The following is a 24,609-nucleotide window of genomic DNA, read 5'->3' as shown; positions in this document are numbered from 1 at the left end:
TCTGTTACCTCCTCTCCCCGGCGTATTCCAGAAAGTGCAGTAGAAGCAACTGGAGGCACATTAACACGGGTATCAACATGTGGTGGCTTAGAGGAACGGGGAACAATGGGGACAGAATAAATGGGGGCATCCGGTGTTGTGGAGCTGTTAGGCGTCTCTCCATCCTCCAACAGAACCCTCCACTGAGGCTTGATGGTGAGAGCCTCATCAGCGAGAGCAGCAGCTTCCTCCACTGTCGCTGGTTTTCTCTCACGCACCCATTCCCGGATCTCAGCGGGGCACTGGGCAAAGAATTGTTCTTTTAGGATGACCTGCAGGAAGGTCTCCCAAGATAAGGCCTCCTCTGCCTCCAGCCAGCGATTACATATTTGTTTGAGTCTATGAGCATATATCTTAAAAGACACTTCCTCATCACAGGCTAAAGCACGGAACTGAGTCCTGTAAGTGTCTGGGGTCACAGCATAATGTTCTAGAATAGTCTGTTTAATCTCCGCATACTCACAGTTCCACCGAGGGTCCATAGCTCTATAGGCTTCAGCAGCTCCCCCCTCTAGGAGCCCAACCAGATGCCGGACGCGCTCCCTTTCTGGGACTTCCATTAATCGACACTGATGCTCAAAGTCCTGGAAGAAGCCCTCAATGTCACCAGCAGCCTCATTAAACTGCTTGAAGTCTTTGCGGGACACTCTGGGAAGTTCCCTCATGATGGGTGCTGGGGTTACAGTCTGTCTGGAACCTCTCGCGGCTTCCACAGCGAGCTGCTTATCCAGCAATGCCATCTCCTCCATCCTGCGCTCCTTCTCTTCAGCTCCACGCATGGCCTCCCTCTTATCTTCTATGGTGGCCTCATCTCCAAGCAGTGCCATCTTTTCCTTGTACCACACAATCCATTGACTTTTTTGGGTATTTACCTCCAGCTCCCGTCTTTCCTCCCTTTGCTGTGAGGATCCTTCCTCCACGTCATTTTGCGAGCAGACTCCTTCTAGCGCCTCAATCAGCTGCTCCTTGGAGAGTCCTTTGAAACGAACTCCTACTTCACGGGCCTTTGATTGCAGGCTCCCCAAAGTCCAGGTCTTGTACTCTGCAGTGCTGGTTCCTGATGTTGAGCCATTGTCCTCCATTCCTTCTGCTCTGATCCCAGCGCTGCCAACCAGTTTGTGACGGGGGTGTACAGCAGAGCAAAGGATGGACGAGGCCGAGGGACGATCCAACAGGTTTATTCACAAGAACACTGGAACAGCACACGATAAGTCCACGTAAAACAGATTCGGGGGCCCTTCCCGACAATCCTCGGACCGGATTACAAAGCAATCGTCCTTACAGTAGTCCAAAGAGTTCCACACAATCCCACGGGCCGCCACACAGGCCTAGCTCCGTCCGTGTCCACAGCCACACAGGCTGGAGCTCCTGCTCCCTTCAAGTTTCAGCTCACTCTGAAGTTACAAAAAGGGAAATGCATTGTCTGTGCTCCTTGACCAGCCCACAATGTTCAGGGGGTGGGGGTCACACATCCTATCATCAATGGTTTGGTCCATCACAGGGCTCCGATATGTCTGCCAGCCACAGTAGATGAAGGTATCCCCTGCTGTGCAGAACAATGACTATTCCTTCACTGGCCAATTCAATTACAGGTTAGATACACAACTCTGGAAAGAAGAGGACAGGCTATTTACATAATCACATTAGATGCCAAGACTGCAATTGTATGAGAGAGACACATTGAGATCAGTAGCTCCCCCAAGGAAATACATGAATTACAACTAATACAACCAGGGAAATATGCATATCATGACATAGTATCACAGCATATACAGTGAGAGGGTAAATTACATCTTCACACTAGCGTCCTCTGCTCTCAGGCTTCCAGTGCCGGCTCCCTGCACACGTAGCCGGAGTACACATCGAATTAATAAGCAAAGCGGTTTGCTTATTAACCCGATGTGTACTCTGGCTAGGAGTGCAGGGAGCCAGCGCTAAGCGGTGTGCGCTGGTAACCAAGGTAAATATCGGGTAACCAAGCACTTGGTTACCCGATATTTATCTTAGTTACCAAGCTCAGCATCGCTTCCACGTGTCACTGCTGGCTGGGGGCTGGTCACTGGTCGCTGGTGAGATCTGCCTGATTAACAGCTCGCCAGCGACCATGTAGCGACTCACTAGCGATCCTGACTAGGTCAGATCGCTGGTGGGATCGCTGGAGCGTCGTTAAAGTGTGACTGTACCCTTAGCCCTGTAGCACCTTATCTTTGTAATCAACACCAAGGTCACTTCTCATCCATAGTGAGGTCTCATTCAGATGCCATTTTTTTCTCGTATGTGAGAAAAATTGATGAAAATGTGATCCGGCACACTGATGGCAAGTGCTGCAGTGTTTGGTCAGTTTGTCCGTTTTTTATGCCACCCCCAAAAACATTTTACTGGGCAAGAGAGGTATTGCAGTGTAAGTAATGGGCATTGCACATAGATGGCATGCGCATGCTGTCAGTGATTCTCACGGACCCTTAAGGGGGCTTTACACGCTACGATACGATATCGTTAATAAATTATCGCCGGGGTCACGGTGTTTGTGATGCACATCCGGAGTCATTAACGAGATCACAGTGTGTAACACTTAAGAGCGATCTTATACGATCGCAAAAGAGGGCAAAATCGTTTGCCGTGGAGAGGTCGTCCTGAAACAAAAAATGGTTTTCAGGATGTTAGCGATGTTGTTCCTGCGGCAGCACACATCGCTGTATGTGACACCGCAGGAGCGATGAACATCTCCTTACCTGCCTCCACCGGCAATGCGGAAGGAAGGAGGTGGGCGGGATGTTTATGTCCCGCTCATCTCCGCCCCTCCGCTTCTATTGGCCGCCTGCCGTGTGACGTCCCTGTGATGCCGCACGACCCGCCCCCTTAGGAAGGAGGATGTTTGCCGGCCAGAGCGACGTCGCAGAGCAGGTAAGTGCGTGTGACTGGGGTAAGCAAGGTTGTGCGACACTGTCAGCGATATACCCATGTCGCACAACCGACGGGGGCAGGTACGATGGCTTGCGAGATCGCTGCATGTAAAGCCCGCTTTAGACTTGTATGTAGATTTTGATTCTTGTCTCTGATTTTTATAAATGTTTTTGCAAACGTGATCATATGAACAGCTGAATAGATTATAATGGATACATGTTCTACCCGTGTAACACACAGAACATGTGTATGAAAATGGATGTCTGAATGAGTAATAATTATTCAGTATTGTGTCCGCATATTCTCACCAGTTATCCTGTGTAATGTAACGTCGTTCCATGCACCTTTATCATTATAGAAGCACTGCCATGAAATTGTTCAGGCCCTTTTCCTGTCTCAATGTGTGAGTAATGTAGTGTAAGTGCGTTCATATATTGACCGATCGCCATTTACCCCGATTTCCAGCGCCGCCGGTCATCTTCTCACTTGCATGATGTTAACTCACTGGATCACAGTGGGGTTTATATGTGAGCCGGAAGTTACTTTTTCAATGTAACCTTATAGAGCTTTGGTCTGCCCATCTCTAGACCTGTACTGTAAAAGCAATTTCTAGCTCGCACATAATGCAAATGTTATCAGACTTGTCGAAATTGCACTCTCACGAGGACCGGAACGGCACTGCAGACTAGAAAAGATGCTGGCTAGTGAGTATATTAACACACTTACACTACATTTATGACAAAACCCTTCATGGTGGTGCTTACTCTCCCTTAACCTGTCCCATTGTTCTTTCTATATTGTATAGCTGTGTGGAGCTGATTGTTATGGAACAGATGAATAAATATAAAGCTCGTCTAAAGGATATCAACAGTCTAGAGTTTGCAGAGAACAAAGCGAAGAGTCGTCTGTCCCTAATCCGCAGGTCTATGGTAAGATGATATGGGTTCTGGTGGGAACAGAGGGGACAACTCCGTAAGAACTAACACACCCAGACTTGCCCTTTCTGCTCACCATCTACTAAGCTTCTCTCCTACTTCTAACCTTCTGCTTTCCTTTCATCTCCTTTTTCAATCCAGAAACCTGTACTAATTGCAGTTAGATTTATGAGCATAAATCGCAGCACCCTGCCGGTATGTATATTAAGATCAGGCTGTCTGTGACGCTCATGTATTGTGTCCCCATTCACACAAGTGCACTGTCCTGTGTTCATTTGAACAGCATAACTTCTAAGACCGGTTTCACACATCAGTGTTTTGTGTCCGGTACTCATACAGCCCGCAGGTCTCCTGACCCCAACTCAATAGCCTCGTAGGAATATACAAAGCTATCAAGTTTGGGTCAGTCTGGGCATTGCGGTCCATTTACATATGGCCGTCTGCACCCAGCTTTTATCTGCATGTGTTGTGCTCATCTTCACATTAGTCTCATTATAAAGAGTCACTTATTTACCCATCTTTAGAACACACGCCATGTCTTTTCTGGGTTCACACAATCCAGTCTGTTCAACACTTTTGCATGATTCATCATTTCCAAATAACATGCAAAGATAAACACTCCCTACATTGGATTTCATCTGTCCATAAGGTCTCCCTTTGTTTTTATCCAATATGTACACTGCATATTTTCTGTAGAATAGGTCAATATAATGTCTTTAACACAAAAGTAAAACAAAAGTAAAATACACGGGTCTTGGCTAGGATAGAAGGCTCTTGTTTATTTGGCTATTGCAGCAGAGACCTCTTATATAGGGAATCTTTGTAATCACAGCTCTGTATAGACTTCTACAGGTAACTATGACAAGCCCATTACATTCTCAAATAGGTAAAAGATGGTCCTGTATTGAGACAAGAGTGCATTAAGTCCTGAAAGGCAATATACACTTTATTAATGCATTCCTCCAGCCAAAACCATATATATCCGTACTCCTGCCTCCATCATGTGTCAGTATCAGTTTGCTGTACTTTGCGGATATGACTGGCTCCATGTGCAGCTCTGCTTGCATGCCCTCTTAGTGTGTGGGTGCAGGAGCTGCCTACTATCTACATGCACTAGTCTTGTCCAGACATTGGCCAGAATAGCGCATATAGTACATTTTACCTGCCTTCACTTTCTTAGGCTGGGTTCACATATTGTGGCCACGGTGTGTATTTTGCCACAATTTCTGCAGTCATGGCAAAAATGTTGTAGTTCTATCACTATTTCATAAAGGTTTGGAAAAACCGCTGCTGTTGTGACAAAGGTATATCCAGTCTGACCGCCGAGTCTCCTGGCTGCAGGAGGTATATACTGTATATGAGGTGGTTAGATTGGGTCAGGATACCCAGTTGTGACAGGTATTGTGATCTGAGCAAGGACCACGTGAAAGCTGCTTTAGACTGGGAGTAGTGGTGTGTCGGCTTCTGTTCTCAGCTAAGTAGTCTTTCATCCCTCCCTTTCTTGGCTCAGCTCTGTCTGTTCTAGTAGAGGAGCACATGCATCCATCTCCCTGGTCTATGCTAATTTTTCGTTGAGTGGCATATAATCGGCCATAACCTTGATGGACAATGATGACTTTATTCATATGCTATAAACTTGCTAGGCATATTCTTACACAAATGAAAAAAAATGACTGCAGTGAGGTGTTTTCCTAGATGTAGTATACACTCAAACAAAAGTAAAAGAATCTGAAATATACATTTTCATGTGGTGACCAGTTGAGTAGCAGGTAGAGATGAATCAATTCATAGGATTCTGGTTCATCAACCAAGTCAGTAATCTGTGACTGCTGGAAGAGAGGCCTACAACTCTCTCTACCTTCTCGCGTTCCTGGCTTCTCTTTTCATTAGTTGGGCTGGAGTGCGCCACAAAACAATGATATCACACCAGCCTACCTTATCGGAAGAAGAGCCATGAATGGCGGGAGATAAGCAGGTCTGCAGGCTTCCCGTCCAGCGGTCACAGATTACTGACTTTGCCAAAGGACTGAAGTATTGAATAGATTCTTCCCTCTATAATAGCAGGATACTGTTTTCAGCAGCTTAACGAAATAAATGTAAAGGCAAATATATGCCAAAAATGCAAACTTTTATTTATTTTATGCCATTATATGCATTCATGCTTTGTTCTTTATTCAGGGTAAAGGACGACTACGCACAAATCTGAGTCCGGTTATTTCAGGACGTTCCCCTGTTCCAGATGCAGCTGGGGACCACGGGTTATCCACTATTCCTTCAGAAGATGAGTCTTCAGAGCAGAAGGAAGCAGCCATGCAACAAGAAGAAAGAGTATTAGCCCAGCAAATAGAGACTCTACAAAAGGAGAAGTGAGTAGGGAATGTGAATTTTCTAGCGTGATGCAAGACATTTGATCAATGCAATTTACAGCATACACGGCGTATGACGTCTTTCTTTGGATAGGTTTTTACAAATGCGCATTTTATGTATGATGTTTAAGAAACGAATGAACTACTGGCAATTATATCTAGCATTGCTGAGGCAGTATCTCAAAGTATAACTAAGCTTTCAAGTAACTTTCTTTGTCGCTCCATTGGGAGACCCAGACAATTGGGTGTATAGCTTCTGCCTCCGGAGGCCACACAAAGTATTACACTTTAAAAAGTGTAACCCCTCCCCTCTGCCTATACACCCTTCCGTGCATCACGGGCTCCTCAGTTTTTATGCTTTGTGTTGAAGGAGGCACACATTCACTCAAGCTCCACATTTTAGTCAGCAGCAGCTGCTGATTATATCGGATGGAAGAAAAGAGGGCCCCAGGGCCCCCGGCATGCTCCCTTCTCACCCCACTAAGTCAGCGGTGCTGTTAAGGTTGAGGTACCCATTGCGGGTACAAAGGCTGGAGCCACATGCCGTTTTCCTTCCCCATCCCTTAGAGGCTCTGGGAGAAGTGGGATCCTAACCGGTCATCCAGGCACTGGGACCGGGCTCCCTCCGCAGCCCCTGTGGGATTCTGACGGACAGGAGACTGAGTATCATCAGGGACAGGCCCTGCATCATAAAGGTACTCTGTGTCCCCTTGGGGACGGTGCATGGAGCACTTGGTCTCAGACGCTGCAGCGGCTGCTGTTTTTGTGTCACGATCGGGACTACCGCGCCGACCGCGCCTGCTTGCCGGCCGCGATATTAAATTTAGTCCCCGGCTTTTGCGGCCTAGTGCATTAAACTCCCGCCCCCGGGCCTGCCAGTCAGGGGTAAGGGCGGGATGGTCGGCCTGACGCCGACTGTGAGGGCTGGAGCATACTTTAGTGTCCTCCTCCCCCCTCACTCATCACTCTGGGGCACCAGATTCCCGCACTTTATTGAGCACGCCCACGGCTCTCTCCTGCCCTTAGAACGCCGGCAGCCATGTTTTAATCACATTCTGCCAGTGGAGGACTTCTGGCTACAGCCCTGGGAGACCCAGGGCAGGGAATTTGGTGGACACACACCGCTCTGGGCGGTCAGTAAGCCACACCGGTCACACGGTGCTGGCCCCCTAGGGTGCCGAACTGTATATATATATATTATATTTGTGTACATTTTCTAGGTTCGGCCGCAGTGTTTAGCCTTTGGCTATATACCCTCAGTGATTACTCTCCTAGGAGAGAACAGCATGTCGGTCGCAAGGAGCAAGGGTGCCAAGACACAGGGTTATTTCTTCGGCGCTCCATTGGGAGACCCAGACGATGGGGTGTATAGCTACTGCCTCCGGAGGCCACACAAAGCATTACACTAAAAAGTGTAAGGCCCCTCCCCTTCTGGCTATACACCCCCCGTGGGATCACGGGCTGCTCAGTTTTCAAACTTTGTGCGAAGGAGGTCAGACATCCACGCATAGCTCCACTGTTTAGTCAGCAGTAGCTGCTGACTATATCGGATGGAAGAAAAGAGGGCCCATGCTAAAGGGCCCCCAGCATGCTCCCTTCTCACCCCACTCTTGTTGGCGGTGTTTGTTAAGGTTGAGGTACCCATTGCGGGTACGGAGGCTGGAGCCCACATGCTGTTTTCCTTCCCCATCCCCCTGAGGGCTCTGGTGAAGTGGGATCTTACCGGCCTCCAGGCTCTGAGGCCGGGCTCCATCCACAGACCCGGAGATCCTGCTGGATACGGAGCTGGGTACCGTCAGGGACAAGGCCCTGCAACATTCAGGTACTCTGTGTCCCCGTACAGACAGGCACAGACACACTCCAGCGTTGCTGGGTGTTCTAGTGCGCCGGGGACAGTAGCGCTACGCGCTTGGGTTATACTCACTGCAGCTTAGCTGAGTGAGTTTGTGTGGGGAACTACCGCGCCGGCCGCCCCCGGAGACTGCGGCGCGGCTGAGACTTGTGGTGCGCCGGGGACTTCGCGCCGACCGTGCTTTTACGACGGCAGCGCTTATAAATCTAGTCCCCGGCTTCTGCGGCCTAGTTACGTTTCGTTCCCGCCCCCAGCCCTGTCAGTCAGGGAAGGGCAGAGACGCTGTACAATAGTCAGCGCCGAGGGCTGGAGTCTTATTTACATACTCCAGCCCTCTCACTGGGCACAGTGGGACGCCAGTTTCCCGCTCTTTGTCTGCAGCACGCCCACGGCCCGCCCCTCTTCACAGGACGCCGGCAGCCATTCCTGCACGCAGTCTGAGCTGGAGAACGGACATAGCCCTGGGAGACCCAGACAGGGGATTCTGGCGACCACACACCCGCTGTTAAGCGGGCGGTAAGCAGCACCTAGGTGCTGACCCCACTAGTGCCACAGTGTTGTTTTGTGTACTTTTGTCTGTACCTATATATTGCACTGTACGGTCGCTTCTTGGCTTATACCCCTATATTTCTCTGAGGAGACAACAGCATGTCATCCGCAAAAAGCAACAGGCTTTATATGCTGCCTGTACCGCATGTGGGGCTGATCTACCGGCAGGTTCCACTGACCCCCATTGTGTGCAATGTTCGGTCCCTGTGCCACTTCGTCAGCCGGAGTCTATGCTAGTAGTGGCCCAGGCAGAAACGCCTGTGAAACCTGCCCCGGTGACGGGGACAGAGTTTGCAGTTTTTGCTGATAAGATGTCTGTGACTATGACAAAAATTCTAGAAACTTTGCAGTCCAGGCCGGTCACTCAGACCATGGGCACTGCTGATTCAATGTTCCCCGGTCCCCCTCAGTTGGAACTAATCCGTGCTCCAAGGGGGTCCCAGGCATCACAGGCTGAAGGCTCTGACTCGGACGACAGTCCCAGGCAGCCTAAGCGAGCTCGCTGGGAGAGACCCTCGGCGTCATCACGCTGGTCAGGGTCTCAGCGAGAGGATTCTCTGTATGATGAGACAGAGCTAGGTGATCAGGAGTCTAATCCTGAGACTGCTCTCAACCTGGATACCCCTGATGGTGACGCCATGGTGAATGATCTTATAGCGGCCATCAATAGACTGCTGGATATTTCTCCTCCAGCGGAGGAGGCAGCAGCACAGCAGGAGAAATTCCATTTCAGGTATCCCAAACGTAAATTGAGTACTTTTCTGGACCACGCTGACTTCAGAGAAGCAGTCCAGAAACACCATGCTTATCCAGATAAGCGTTTCTCCAAACGTCTTAAGGATACACGTTATCCCTTTCCCCCTGACGTGGTCAAACGCTGGACCCAGTGTCCAAAGGTGGACCCCCCAATCTCCAGGCTTGCGGCTAGATCCATAGTTGCAGTGGAAGATGGGGCTTCACTTAAAGATGCCAATGACAGACAGATGGACCTTTGGTTGAAATCTGTCTATGAAGCTATCGGCGCGTCGTTTGCTCCAGCATTCGCAGCCGTGTGGGCACTCCAAGCTATTTCAGCTGGTCTGGCGCAGGTGGACTCTGTCATACGTCCATCAGTGCCGCAAGTGGCGTCCTTGACCTCGCAAATGTCTGCGTTTGCGACTTACGCTATCAATGCGGTCTTGGACTCTACCAGCCGTACGTCAATGGCGTCCGCCAACTCTGTGGTTTTACGCAGAGCCTTATGGTTAAAGGAATGGAAAGCAGATTCTGCTTCCAAAAAATGCTTAACCAGTTTGCCATTATCTCAAGACAGACTGTTTGGTGAGCAATTGGCTGAAATCATTAAACAGTCCAAGGGTAAGGACTCTTCCTTACCCCAGCCCAGATCAAGCAAACCTCAACAGTGGAGGGGACAGTCGAGGTTTCGGTCCTTTCGAGGTTCGGGCAGGGCCCAATTCTCCTCGTCCAAAAGGACTCAGAAGGAGCAGAGGAGCTCAGATTCCTGGCGGACTCACTCACGCCCAAAGAAAGCAGCCGGAGGAACCGCTTCCAAGCCGGCTGCCTCATGACTTTCGGCCTCCTCTCTCCGCATCCTCGGTCGGTGGCAGGCTCTCCCGCTTTTGCGGCATTTGGCTGCCACAGGTCAAAGACCGGTGGGTAACAGACATTTTGTCTCACGGGTACCGGATAGAGTTCAGTTCTCGTCCTCCGCCTCGGTTCTTCAGAACTTCCCCACATCCCGACCGAGCCGATGCTCTTCTGCAGGCGGTGTGCTCTCTAAGGGCAGAAGGAGTGGTGATCCCTGTTCCTCTTCAGGAACGAGGTCAAGGTTTTTACTCCAATCTGTTTGTGGTGCCAAAAAAGGACGGCTCTTTCCGTCCTGTTCTGGACCTAAAACTGCTCAACAAGCACGTGAAAACCAGGCGGTTCCGGATGGAATCTCTCCGCTCCGTCATTGCCTCAATGTCTCAAGGAGATTTCCTAGCATCAATAGACATCAAGGATGCTTATCTCCACGTGCCGATTGCTCCAGAGCACCAGCGTTTTCTACGCTTCGTTATAGGAGACGAACACCTTCAGTTCGTAGCCCTGCCATTTGGTCTGGCGACAGCCCCACGGGTTTTCACCAAGGTCATGGCAGCAGTGGTAGCAGTCTTGCACTCTCAGGGACACTCGGTGATCCCTTACTTGGACGATCTACTTGTCAAGGCACCCTCTCAAGAGGCATGCCAACACAGCCTGAACGTTGCGCTGGAGACTCTCCAGACTTTCGGGTGGATCATCAACTTTTCAAAGTCAAATCTGTCACCGACCCAATCACTAACATATCTTGGCATGGAGTTTCATACTCTCTCAGCGATAGTGAAGCTTCCGATGGACAAGCAGCGTTCACTACAGACAGGGGTGCACTCTCTCCTTCAAGGCCAGTCGCACCCCTTAAGACGCCTCATGCACTTCCTGGGGAAGATGGTGGCAGCAATGGAGGCAGTCCCGTTTGCGCAGTTTCATCTGCGCCCACTTCAATGGGACATTCTCCGCCAATGGGACGGGAAGTCGACGTCCTTAGACAGGAAAGTCTCCCTTTCCCAGACGGCCAAGGACTCTCTTCAATGGTGGCTTCTTCCCACCTCATTATCACAAGGAAGGTCCTTCCTACCCCCATCCTGGGCGGTGGTCACGACAGACGCGAGTCTGTCAGGGTGGGGAGCAGTTTTTCTCCACCACAGGGCTCAGGGTACGTGGACTCAGCAGGAGTCCACCCTTCAGATCAATGTTCTGGAAATCAGGGCAGTGTATCTTGCCCTACAAGCCTTCCAGCAGTGGCTGGAAGGAAAGCAGATCCGAATTCAGTCGGACAACTCCACAGCGGTGGCATACATCAACCACCAAGGCGGGACACGCAGTCGGCAAGCCTTCCAGGAAGTCCGGCGGATTCTGATGTGGGTGGAAGCCACGGCCTCCACCATATCCGCAGTTCACATCCCCGGCGTAGAAAACTGGGAAGCGGACTTCCTCAGTCGCCAGGGTATGGACGCAGGGGAATGGTCCCTTCACCCGGACGTGTTTCAGGAAATATGTCGCCGCTGGGGAAGGCCGGACGTCGACCTAATGGCGTCCCGGCACAACAACAAGGTCCCAACTTTCATGGCACGGTCTCGCGATCACAGAGCTCTGGCGGCAGACGCCTTAGTGCAAGATTGGTCGCAGTTCCAGCTGCCCTATGTGTTTCCCCCTCTGGCACTCTTGCCCAGAGTGCTACGCAAGATCAGGTCCGATTGCCGCCGCGTCCTGCTCGTCGCCCCAGACTGGCCGAGGAGGTCGTGGTATCCGGATCTGTGGCATCTCACGGTCGGCCAACCGTGGGCGCTACCAGACCGGCCAGACTTACTGTCACAAGGGCCGTTTTTCCATCTGAATTCTACGGCCCTGAACCTGACTGTGTGGCCATTGAGTCCTGGATACTAGCATCTTCAGGATTATCTCAAGGGGTCGTGGCCACCATGAGACAGGCTAGGAAGCCCACGTCTGCTAAGATCTACCACAGAACGTGGAAGATTTTCTTATCCTGGTGCTCGGCACAGGGAGTGTCCCCCTGGCCATTTGCATTGCCTACTTTTCTTTCCTTCCTGCAATCTGGTTTGGAAAAAGGCTTATCGCTCGGCTCCCTTAAAGGGCAAGTCTCAGCGCTATCGGTATTTTTTCAAAAGCGTCTAGCACGACTTCATCAGGTACGCACGTTCCTGCAGGGGGTTTGTCACATCGTCCCTCCGTACAAACGGCCGTTAGATCCATGGGATCTGAACAGGGTACTAGTTGCTCTCCAGAAGCCGCCCTTCGAGCCTCTGAGGGATGTTTCACTTTCTCGACTCTCACAGAAAGTGGCCTTTCTGGTAGCGGTCACGTCTCTTCGGAGGGTATCCGAGCTGGCAGCGCTGTCATCCAAAGCTCCCTTCCTGGTTTTTCACCAGGACAAGGTAGTGCTGCGCCCGATTCAGGAGTTTCTCCCTAAGGTGGTATCCTCTTTTCATCTCAATCAGGATATCTCCTTACCTTCCTTTTGTCCTCATCCAGTTCATCGGTATGAAAAGGATTTGCATTTGTTGGATCTCGTGAGAGCACTCAGAATCTACATTTCCCGCACGACGCCCCTGCGCCGCTCGGATGCACTCTTTGTCCTTGTCGCTGGTAAGCGCAAAGGATCGCAGGCTTCCAAATCCACCCTGGCTCGATGGATCAAGGAACCAATTCTTGAAGCCTACCGTTCTGCTGGGCTTCCGGTTCCATCAGGGCTGAAGGCCCATTCTACCAGAGCCGTGGGTGCGTCCTGGGCATTACGACACCAGGCTACGGCTCAACAGGTGTGCCAGGCAGCTACCTGGTCGAGTCTGCACACTTTCACCAAACATTATCAGGTGCATACCTACGCTTCGGCGGACGCCAGCCTAGGTAGAAGAGTCCTGCAGGCGGCGGTTGCCTCCTCGTAGGGGAGGGCTGTTTTGCAGCTCTAACTTGAGGTATTAATTTACCCACCCAGGGACTGCTTTTGGACGTCCCAATCGTCTGGGTCTCCCAATGGAGCGCCGAAGAAGAAGGGAATTTTGTTACTTACCGTAAATTCCTTTTCTTTTAGCTCCAATTGGGAGACCCAGCACCCGCCCTGTTTCCTTCGGGATTTTTGGTTTTTTCGGGTACACATGTTGTTCATGTTGAACGGTTTCAGTTCTCCGATGTTACTTCGGATTGAATTTGTTTAAACCAGTTATTGGCTTTCCTCCTTCTTGCTTTAGCACTAAAACTGAGCAGCCCGTGATCCCACGGGGGGTGTATAGCCAGAAGGGGAGGGGCCTTACACTTTTTAGTGTAATGCTTTGTGTGGCCTCCGGAGGCAGTAGCTATACACCCAATCGTCTGGGTCTCCCAATTGGAGCTAGAAGAAAAGGAATTTACGGTAAGTAACAAAATTCCCTTCTTTGCAACCTGTACCTCTTGTGCGGCTATGCTACCTGCAGGTTCCACCTACCCTCACTGTGAGCAATGCTCGGGCCCTGTGGCACTCGCTCAGCCGGAGCCCCGGGCACTGGTGGGACCCTCGGCCCAGGTAGAACCGCCGGCCTCCCCTGTCCAGGCGGCAGGGACAGAGTTTGCAGTTTTAGCTGAGAAACTCTCTGAGTCACTTTCACAATCCATGGCTCAGTCTATGGACAAATGGTCTGCTAAGATACTAGAAGCCTAAGGCTATGTGCGCACGTTGCGTACAAGCCCTGCAGAAATTTCTGCAGCGATCTGAAGAGCACATGTGCGCTTTAGATCGCTGCAGAAATGTCCGTAGTGAGCGCCGATTCCATGCGCTCTGCCTGCAGCTCCTGCCATAGACAGAGCAGGAGCTGCCGGCAAAGCGCAGGAAAGAAGTGACATGTCACTTCTTTTTGCGCAGCGCTTCGGCAGTAGCCGAAGCGCTGCGCTCTTAAACGCCACGTGCGCACGGCCCCTGCACAGTCTCCATAGACTGTGCAGGGGACGCAGGACGCATGCAGTTACGCTGCGCTACAAAGCGCAGCGTAACTGCATGTTTTTACGCGACGTGCGCACATAGCCTTACAGTCCAGACCGGCCCTTACACAGGCCCCGGGCACTGCGGGGTCATCGTCCCCAGGCCCCTCTCGGTCTGCGCCGCAGCATGCTCCTGGGGTGGGCCCTAGGTATCACGTGGAGGACTCCGGCACGGACCGCAGTCCCAGACCGGCTAAGCAGGCTCGCTGGGAATCTTCCCCGACTTCATCACGCAGTTCGGGGTCTCAGCTTGAGGACTCTCTGGAGGATGACGCAGAGGTCGCAGCCCAGGGCTCTGACCCTGACGTTGCTCTCAATCTTGATACACCTGAAGGGGACGCCATAGTAAATGACCTTATAGCGTCAATCAACCAGGTGCTAGATCTATCTCCCCCGCCTCTACCTGTGGAGGAGTCGGCTTCACAGCAGGAGAAACACCAGTTTAGGTTTCCCAAACGTACACGGAGTGCTTTTTTCGATCACTCTAACTTCAGAGATGCTGTCCAGAAGCACCGAGCATTTCCGGACAAGCGCTTTACTAAGCGCCTTAATGACACACGTTACCCCTTCCCCTCTGACGTAGTCAAGGGTTGGGCTCAATGTCCCAAGGTGGATCCTCCAGTCTCTAGACTGGCGGCTAGATCCGTAGTAGCAGTGGCTGACTGTTCATCGCTCAAGGATGCCACTGACAGGCAGATAGAGCTCCTAATGAAATCCATCTTTGAAGCCACAGGCGCGTCTTTCGCCCCGGCCTTTTCAGCCGTGTGGGCACTCCAAGCTATCTCAGCTTGTCTGTCTGAGATTAATGCGGTCACTCGTACCTCTGCTCCGCAAGTAGCGTCTTTGACTTCTCAGGCGTCGGCTTTTTCGTCCTACGCCATGAACGCCGTCCTGGACTCTGCTAGCCGTACAGCGGTAGCATCCGCCAATTCGGTGGCAGTCCGCAGGGCCATGTGGCTGCGCAAATGGAAGGCAGACTCTGCTTCCAAGAAGTTCTTGACCGGTTTGCCTTTTTTCTGGCGACCGATTGTTTGGCGAGCAATTGGATGAAATTATTAAGCAATCTAAGGGAAAGGACTCGTCCTTACCCCAATCCAAGCCAAAAAGACCTCAGCAACGGAAAATTCTGGCGAGGTTTCGGTCCTTTCGGCCCTCAGCCAGATCCCAATCATCCTCGTCCAACAGGCCACAGAAGAGCCAGAGGAACTCTTCTGCATGGCGGTCTAAGTCATGTCCTCCAAAGACCACCGGAGGCACCGTCTCCAAGGCGGCCTCCTCATGACTTTCGGCCTCCACAAACCGCATCCTCGGTCGGTGGCAGGCTCTCCCGCTTTGGCGACGCCTGGTGGCCACATGTCCAAGACCGATGGGTGAGAGACATTCTGTCTCACGGTTACAGGATAGAGTTCTGCTCTCGTCCTCCGACTCGTTTCTTCAGAACATTTCCGCCCCCCGAGCGAGCCGATGCACTTGCTCAGGCGGTGGACACTCTGAAGACAGAAGGAGTTGTGATCCCCGTTCCCCTTCAGGAACGGGGTCGCGGTTTTTACTCCAACCTGTTCGTGGTGCCAAAAAAGGACGGGTCATTCCGTCCCGTTTTGGACATCAAATTGCTCAACAGACATGTGAGAACCAGACGGTTTCGCATGGAATCCCTCCGCTCTGTCATCGCCTCGATGTCACAAGGAGACTTCCTAGCATCAATCGACATCAGGGATGCCTATCTCCATGTGCCGATCGCACCAGAGCATCAACGCTTCCTGCGTTTCGCCATTGGGGACGAACACCTTCAGTTTGTGGCACTGCCTTTCGGCCTGGCTACAGTCCCACAGGTCTTCACCAAGGTCATGGCATCCGTTGTGGCAGTCCTGCACTCTCAGGGCCACTCGGTGATCCCTTACTTAGACGATCTCCTGGTCAAGGCACCCTCCTGGGTGGCATGTCAACACAGCCTGGCCGTGGCTCTGGAGACTCTCCAGAGGTTCGGGTGGATCATCAATTTCCCAAAGTCAAAATTGACTCCGGCCCAATCACTGACTTACCTCGGGATGGAGTTTCATACTCTCTCAGCGATAGTCAAGCTTCCGCTGGACAAACAGCGTTCGCTGCAAGCTGGGGTGCACTCTCTCCTTCGGGCCCAGTCACACCCCTTGAGGTGCCTCATGCACTTCCTGGGGAAGATGGTGGCAGCGATGGAGGCAGTCCCCTTTGCGCAGTTTCATCTGCGTCCACTCCAGTGGGACATTCTCCGCAAATGGGACAGGAGGTCGACGTCCCTAGACAGGAACGTCTCCCTTTCTCTGGCAGCCAAAACCTCTCTTCAGTGGTGGCTTCTTCCCACTTCTCTGGCGGCGGACGCATTAGTTCAGGATTGGTCGCAGTTTCGACTGCCTTATGTATTTCCTCCTCTGGCAATGCTGCCCAGAGTGTTACGCAAGATCAAGTCCGACTGCCGCCGCGCCATCCTAGTCGCTCCAGACTGGCCGAGGAGGTCGTGGTACCCGGATCTGGGGCAGCTCACGGTGGGTCAACCGTGGGCACTCCCAGACCGACCAGACTTGCTGTCTCAAGGGCCATTTTTCCATCTGAATTCTGCGGCCCTCAACCTGACTGTGTGGCCATTGAGTCCTGGCTACTAGCGTCCGCAGGCTTATCTCAAGATGTCATTGCCACTATGAGACAGGCCAGGAAACCAACGTCCGCCAAGATCTATCATAGGACTTGGAGGATCTTCTTATCCTGGTGCTCTGATCAGGGTTTTACCCCCTGGCCGTTTGCCTTACCCACTTTTCTGTCTTTCCTTCAATCCGGAATGGACAAGGGGTTGTCTCTCGGCTCTCTCAAGGGACAAGTATTGGCGCTATCCGTATTTTTTCAAAAGCGTCTAGCCAGGCTTCCGCAAGTCCGCACGTTCCTGCAGGGAGTTTGCCACATAGTCCCACCTTACAAGAGGCCGCTGGAACCATGGGATCTTAACAGAGTGCTAAAGGCTCTTCAGAAACCACCTTTCGAGCCACTGCGGGATGTCTCCCTTTCACGTCTTTCACAGAAGGTGGTCTTTCTAGTGGCAGTCACATCGCTCCGTAGAGTGTCGGAGTTGGCAGCGCTGTCATGCAAAGCCCCCTTCCTGGTTTTTCACCAGGATAAGGTGGTTCTGCGTCCGGTCCCGGAATTTCTCCCTAAGGTGGTATCCCCTTTTCATCTCAATCAGGATATCTCCTTACCTTCTTTTTGTCCTCATCCAGTTCACCAATGTGAAAAGGAGTTGCATTTGTTAGATCTAGTGAGAGCACTCCGGCTCTACATTTCTCGCACGGCGCCCCTGCGCCGTTCTGATGCTCTCTTTGTCCTTGTCGCTGGCCAGCGTAAGGGGTCGCAGGCTTCCAAGTCAACCTTGGCTCGGTGGATCAAGGAACCGATTCTTGAAGCCTACCGTTCTTCTGGGCTTCCGATTCCTGCAGGGCTGAAAGCCCATTCTACCAGAGCCGTGGGTGCATCCTGGGCATTGCGGCACCAGGCTTCGGCTCAGCAGGTGTCTCAGGCGGCTACCTGGTCGAGTCTGCACACTTTCACGAAACACTATCAGGTGCATACCTATGCTTCGGCAGATGCCAGCCTAGGTAGGCGAGTCCTTCAGGCGGCGGTTGCCCACCTGTAAGAGGGAGCCGTTGTCGGCTCTTTTTATTGGGGTATTCTTTTACCCACCCAGGGACTGCTTTTGGACGTCCCAATTGTCTGGGTCTCCCAATGGAGCGACAAAGAAGAAGGGAATTTTGTTTACTTACCGTAAATTCCTTTTCTTCTAGCTCCTATTGGGAGACCCAGCACCCGCCCCTGTTCCCTTCGGGCTGTTGTTCTTTTGTGTACACATGTTGTTCATGTTGAATTGTTCTTTTGGTTCATGGGTTCAGTTCTCCGAACATCCTTCGGATTGAATTTACCTTAGACCAATTTATAAGTTTCCTCCTTCCAGCTTTTCCACCAAAACGGAGGAGCCCGTGATGCACGGGAGGGTGTATAGGAAGAGGGGAGGGGTTACACTTTTTAAAGTGTAATACTTTGTGTGGCCTCCGGAGGCAGAAGCTATACACCCAATTGTCTGGGTCTCCCAATAGGAGCTAGAAGAAAAGGAATTTACGGTAAGTAAACAAAATTCCCTTCTTTTCAGAATAAGCTTTCATGTGTGAAAAACGCAGATCCTGATCATTATGATTGTATCGTGCATTTATCAGTTTTCCCCTCTTCAGGCTTTCTCTAATTTGCAATGGACTCTGAGCTGGTGGGAGGCTAGCTGCTACGATGTCTGCCAAACACAACACACAGAGAAGCAGCATGGAAATAAAATATTCAGCACTGGGAAGAAGTAAAAGACTTGTTAGAAAGATCAGCAGGATTTATCTCTGCTTCTTTCTCTAAAATTTCATATAATTGTCTTTTACTATTGATTTATGCAAACTTTATTGAAAATGCAGTCCCCTTTCATTTATTTTTCTAGTTGTCTACTCTGAAACATGCACCGAGAATAAAGTGCAAAATGTGTCCTTTCCTAGTAATTTCCGGAAGATGTAGAGTTTGGTACAGGCATTTAGCCATAATAGAGTAGTGCACACCAATCTGTGGCTCTTTTTGTTGCTAAACTACCTGAGGCTGTTGTAGCTCTCTTTTGGTTGTAAGGCTATGTGCCCACGGGGACAGTGTCCTGCGGATATATCCGCAGGAGCTCCCAGAAAACCGCAGCACAACTTTGTCTGTTTACATGCTGCGGTTTTATTGCGGAATGTCCTGCGGATATGGTGCGGGCATTCTGCATTGAGGATACAGTACCATGGCTTCGGCACTGCATCCTCAATGCAGAACAAGTGCTGAGTGATCGGGAGTTCATACTCCCCTCCATCACGCAGAACCTCGCTTTCCGGCGGCCGGGTCACTCTGTCAGCGTCTGCAGGAGAAGGTGGGCGGGCCTGAACTAGCTCCGGCTGTCACATGACCGGAGCTCGCACAGGCCCTGCCTACCTCTTCCTTCCTGTACCTGGATCCACCGCGCTGCTGTACACCAAATGGAGAAAGTGACTCTGGTGTCTGCTATGGCAGGTAAGTATATGGGACCCTGCAGAGAAATCCGCAGGAATAATTGACATGCTGCTGATTTTTCCGCAGGGAAATCCTTATTATTTCCGCTGCAGAAAAATTTGCAGCGTGGGCACAGCAGTTCCCAAATGCCATAGAAATGGATGGGGAGTAGCTGTGCTGCAGATTTTTGAAAAATACGCGGCAAATTATGCACATTTTCTGCAGCGTGGGCACATAGCCTAAGACTACACCACTCATCAAGCCTTAAGTTGGAGTAGCACCATATGGGGCTGCAAATAATGAGGCATTCCCTCATTTGCAAAACTGTATATGATCAATTTACTATGGCTGAAAAACTCTGTTTTCACTGTCGCCATTGTTGGAAAGAAAATAATCATGTGTACCATATTACGCTGGTTATATTTTATTGTATTTCTTAATTCTGTATATTTGACATTGTATGCTGTCCCTGAAAAAGGAAACAAACAATTTAAAGGGAACCAGCCAGCAGGATTTTTATATCTAAAGTAAAACCAGTGCTATACTGGCACTAGGATTCTGAATTTTAAGAATAACATAGAATCTCAGAACAAAAGGTATTTCAGAAATATGTGCAAGTAAAGTTCCAGCAATGACTTGCTATTTGATTGACAGGTGAAACAGTAGGGAATATGTAGGTCAAGTCTTGCTACCTATTCCTGTACCTCTCTGCCTGCCTGTCCTTCCACTCCTTATTGTCATAGATAGCAATTCCGGAACAGGCAGACAGACAGGGGCGTGAATAGATAGCAAGACCCGACCCATATATTCCCTTCCTGTTGCACCTGTCAATCAAATAGCAGTGCATTTCTGTAACTTTACTTGCACATTTTTCTGAAATAAAACAATCAGTCTCAGACCAAAAGTTTTAGCATCCTAGCGCCAGTATAGCACTGGCTTTACATTATATATGAAAATCCTGCTGGTTGGTTCCCTTTAATATAATGACTAGTACCTTACTTTTGGCTGTGTTCAGCCTCGTCTTTGAAAAACTTGTATCTTTTCTTTATGTACCCACCAAAAAAGGATTAATAGCAGTAAAGTAATGATTAGTGAGGAGTTAATACTAAATATTCCAGTTCAGTTTATTCGTACTGAATACCTGATACTATTCCAATATTCATCAAGAATAACAAATCTAATTAATGTAAATGGGGAACCAAAGCATTTTTTTAATAAGATTTTGCAGAAAAAATGCTCAGGTTCCCCATTGACTTGCATTAGGTTTGTTATTTGTGACTGTACCTTGTACTATTCCGGTATTTCAGTACGAATAACTCGAATATTTAGTATTTGCCCATTACTACTTATGAAGAAAAGTATTTGTCCTATTTTCCTCACTGTTTCATCTTTATTCACCAAAATCATTAACAGATCAATGTGTCACTTTTTTAAAATGTTTGCCTAAACCAACCACTCTGCAGCTTACAACATGAAAGCTAGGCTCAGTTTGCTTGCTGTATACAAAGCATGCTATATGCCTAACAATGCAATGAGTCACAATACCGATCACAATGGTTTCTTCAAGAATATGCTAAAATGGCGCCCATTATATATTTTGAACTGCGGCCCATGCTAGTCACATGTAGGGATGGGTTGCATTCTGAAGAAACGCTGCTCCTAAGACCGGTGTTCCAACTGTCAGAGGAGCAGGTTCATAAACATTCTCATGTCACAGCTCTGCTTTGTCAGCTTACAGAGATCTGTCTGTTTACAATCCTTTGTTTCCACAGACTGCAACTTTATCCTGACATATTAATAGGTCAGGCTGCTGTGTGAATTATGCTACTGGGGAGCTATTTTATCACATTCTTGAAAACCCCTTTAGGCTATGTGCACACGACCTGGACAGGCTGCGTCCTAGATGCAGCATGTCCTCTCCTGCGGGGCTGGGAGTGCTCTTCGCAGCAGACCGCAGCTGCCTGTGCTCACGATCAGGGTTTGGGCCTCTGAGGTCTCTTTGTTCTCCCTGCGGAGAATACTTACAGTTCCACAGCACTAAATTGACGTGCTGTGGCTCAGGAAGCCGCACTGCAGGTCAGTTTACACTGCGGGAAAAACAAGCAGAGTGGGCATGGGCATTCTAGAAATCCATCCACTGTGCTTCTACTGTACAATGCAGCATTTTGGACGCAACAAAAACACGCTGTAAACCCTGATCGTGGGCACATAGCCTTAAAGTTTGTTTTCCCACTGTGTACACTTATCAGACAAATGTGACAAACTTGCCACTGTCCTAAGACCGTGCATCAGATATCAAATAAAAATGAACCACACGTGTGGCACTTATCTCTCGAATCTAGTCTATAGGAGTTCAGAAAATAGCGGAGCAACTCCCATAGGCTAATGGAGAGAGTTGCAGACAGTTCAGTCTCTTGAGAGAAATGAGGCTCCCATTGCCCTCCAATTCCACCCCCTTCCTCTTCTCAATAAAATGCTGAAGCAAAGGTCCTAAATGGTTGCCTTAAGATGGTTTTGTTGTCTTGTGTGGATAACGTTTAGTATTTGTAATTCTTATCCTTATTTTTTCCTGTTTTATATTTTTCTTAAAATAGAGAGGAGCTGGCGTATGAAATGCTAGCTTTAGAGCCACGAGCTTCAGATGATGAAACCTTGGAGTCTGAAGCTTCTCTTGGGACTGCAGACAGCTCTGAGAACCTGAACTATGAGTCTGAAGGGGCAGCATCCATCAGATCAGGTAGGTAGCTCGTAAGATTGATGCTCACATCATTTTAATTTATTATTTTTTTTTCTTCAGCCAATCTAAACTAGTTGTGTACAACTTCTGACTTGTCACATTTTTTGGTCACACTAATTGTCTGAAAATTGCCGTTATATGTCCTGAGTTGTTGTCTAGGGTTAGCCTTAAAGGGAAACTATAATCAGATTTATGATCCTCAATCTGATGGCAGCATAAAATAAGGAAAGAAACCACAATTTCAGCTCGTCATGTACTGCGCTTCTTGCTGTAGATTTAGTAAAAGTACAGTAGTTGACAGTCCTCTCAATAACATGTCACCGGGCCATTGACAACTTTCTGTCTACATTGTGCATAGGCAGAAACCTGCAATAAGTAGTGATGGTTGTAGATGGCCAGAGCTCATGAATATAGAGGACTACATAGCAGGAGCTTATCACTGAGTGGTCTAAATGAGTTGCGGCAGATAAATTGGGGTTTCAAATTAGCAGAAGTACAGCAAAAGGCCCAGCAAGTGACATCGCTGGGATCAGGGTTACCGCTCCTACTTTATGCTGCTATCAGACAGAATCTGTGAAATCCTAAGAACAATACTTTTTTTTAGAATATATTTACTCCTAGACCATTTGCTGACTTGTCTTTTTTTTTTTTTTATTTATAACTTGCAGAAAGAGCCTTAGTTCTGAGTTCCATGCGAGGTCCACGAACAGAGACGGCAAGAGTACGGAAACAAGTCAAGAGAGACAATGACAGCACAGACAGTGGAGACCGTAACCTTTCTTCTCCCACTGCTTCATCTTGCTTGCCCCACCTGGGAAGAAAGAGGTTCCACTTACACTCCAAATCCCCCTTTTACCGGGAACCTTCTTCAGCAGACACTCTGGACTCTGGGGCTCCTGTACACTTTACAAGCCGTGGAACTTTTAATCCTGAGAAAGGACGCCAGAAATTAAAGAATGTCAAACAATCTCCACAGAAATCAAGAGATCCTCCAGAAAGTGGGGAGCAAAGGATTCTGGGATCAGATGGCAGCTCACAATCTGTTGTCTTGTTTGGGAACAATGAGTTTATGGTTTGAAAGAGGGATAATGTTTCTATTGTTCATTCTTGCCAAGAGCTGTGCCCTACCACGTAGCTTTATCTTGGTGCCTCATTGTGCATCCAGGAGCCACCATTTGGCATGCGCTGCCAAAACATATCAAGGACCAGCCGGGCCATGTTTAACGAACGCCTTACCCACCTAGCCCATCACAGAACTGTTAACACTCCTTTTATCAACACAAACTGATCTCAACAGAAAGAGAGGCTTTTATTATAAATATTATTATATTAATATTATTAATTTTATTTGTGGTTTCTAAGCCCAATATAAATAAACCATTCCCTTTAATTTAAAGCAGCATCTGCACTGTGGTTACACAAAGCTTTGTAAGGTTGAAGCTGCATGGCTCAACTTGTCTTGGGTAGATCACTATCATTCTGTCTGTCGTTTTCATCTACACTCCAAAGAAATTGGTCAAAACCCACAATAACAAAAAAAACTACCAAACTTGTGTCTCTCTCAAGTGAGTACATTCCATTTGTTTTGTGGGATCCACAGCGTATGGGCTTGAGAAGATATTTTTTCAGAAAGTGGATATTCTGCTTGGAGTTTTGGCTAATTGAGATGAAACCTTCTTTTTTGTAGAAGAGGACTTATAAGGAACAGACATAGAAAGTAAGCAGCTGCTTCTTCTCACATAACCCTTCCAGCTGCAGATTTTACTATAACATAAGCCTGCTGAGCCTTATAAAGGGCAGTCACTTCCATACTGAGTGTAAATGGCCCTGCATCTGGGAGAGGTGCAAGATGCATTGGGAGACTGTGCTATTATATGTATTCAGTACAATCTGTGTAAATTTCCAGCTGTAAGATCCATTACATTGCAAACAAACCCAGAGCTTATTAAAAGAACAAAAGCTGCAGAATGTCAATTCTTGTGGTAGTATTCTTGCCTATAGTTGAAAAATGTACAAAAAGTGTGGCAGGTTTTATATAAACAGTTATTTAGCTACATGTTACAGTCATGGTAAGTAAGGCGGCTATCATTTTGTAAGAAAGAACAAATTATTAGTAATGAGGTAGCACTACCATGATTCGGTGATCTTAACGTGCAATTGGATGCTTTGAAGGGCATGACTTGAGTACCTCTATTGACTTCCATTATACTGTGGTATTCTAGTCTTGCCCATCCGAGCATCCAACTGCTTGATACAAGTCCCGCGCATGGTAGTACTCGTTCATCACTACAAATAATCAGAAAAATTACACAATACATTTTTTTATGGAGGTTTTTATGAGTCTTTTTCTTCAGCTGTTTTTTTTTTTAATGGAAAAATGGATCATGTTTCAAATTGTCAGAAAAGACAGGAATGGCAGCTTATGTGGTTCTAGATAGGCAAGAAACAGGAGTGTCAACCACTGGCAGAGTAGACCAATATGCCATTAATTCATCTGGGAAAGGGTAAAGCATCTCCATGCGACTACGATTCTGGAAATGTTTGTACGGGTGCTCCCAGGCTTTCTATAATACCTCAGTAAATGTATGATCTGCAAGTTATTTCAGC

At 49.0% G+C, this 24,609-nt stretch overlaps 1 protein-coding gene across 5 annotated transcripts in view; it reads left to right on the top strand.

Moving 5' to 3' along the window:
• Positions 1-23,993, top strand: part of MYO9A (myosin IXA) — a 235,568-nt gene extending 211,575 nt beyond the window's left edge. For 4 of the 5 annotated variants that reach the window (XM_075345532.1, XM_075345530.1, XM_075345533.1 and 1 more), the window contains 5 exons: positions 3,749-3,872; positions 4,020-4,073; positions 6,057-6,244; positions 21,860-22,002; positions 22,671-23,993. In XM_075345532.1, coding sequence (XP_075201647.1) covers positions 3,749-3,872; positions 4,020-4,073; positions 6,057-6,244; positions 21,860-22,002; positions 22,671-23,080 — 919 coding nt within the window. In that variant the 3' untranslated portion in view covers positions 23,081-23,993. The remainder of the gene's footprint in view (positions 1-3,748; positions 3,873-4,019; positions 4,074-6,056; positions 6,245-21,859; positions 22,003-22,670) is intronic. The other variant, XM_075345531.1, reaches the window with a different exon arrangement.
• Positions 23,994-24,609: the final 616 nt, after the last annotated feature.

This window comes from Anomaloglossus baeobatrachus, chromosome 4 (genome assembly GCF_048569485.1).
Source record: "Anomaloglossus baeobatrachus isolate aAnoBae1 chromosome 4, aAnoBae1.hap1, whole genome shotgun sequence".
NCBI classification, from domain to species: Eukaryota; Metazoa; Chordata; class Amphibia; order Anura; family Aromobatidae; genus Anomaloglossus; species Anomaloglossus baeobatrachus.
This window is presented reverse-complemented; position numbering and strand designations above follow the sequence as displayed.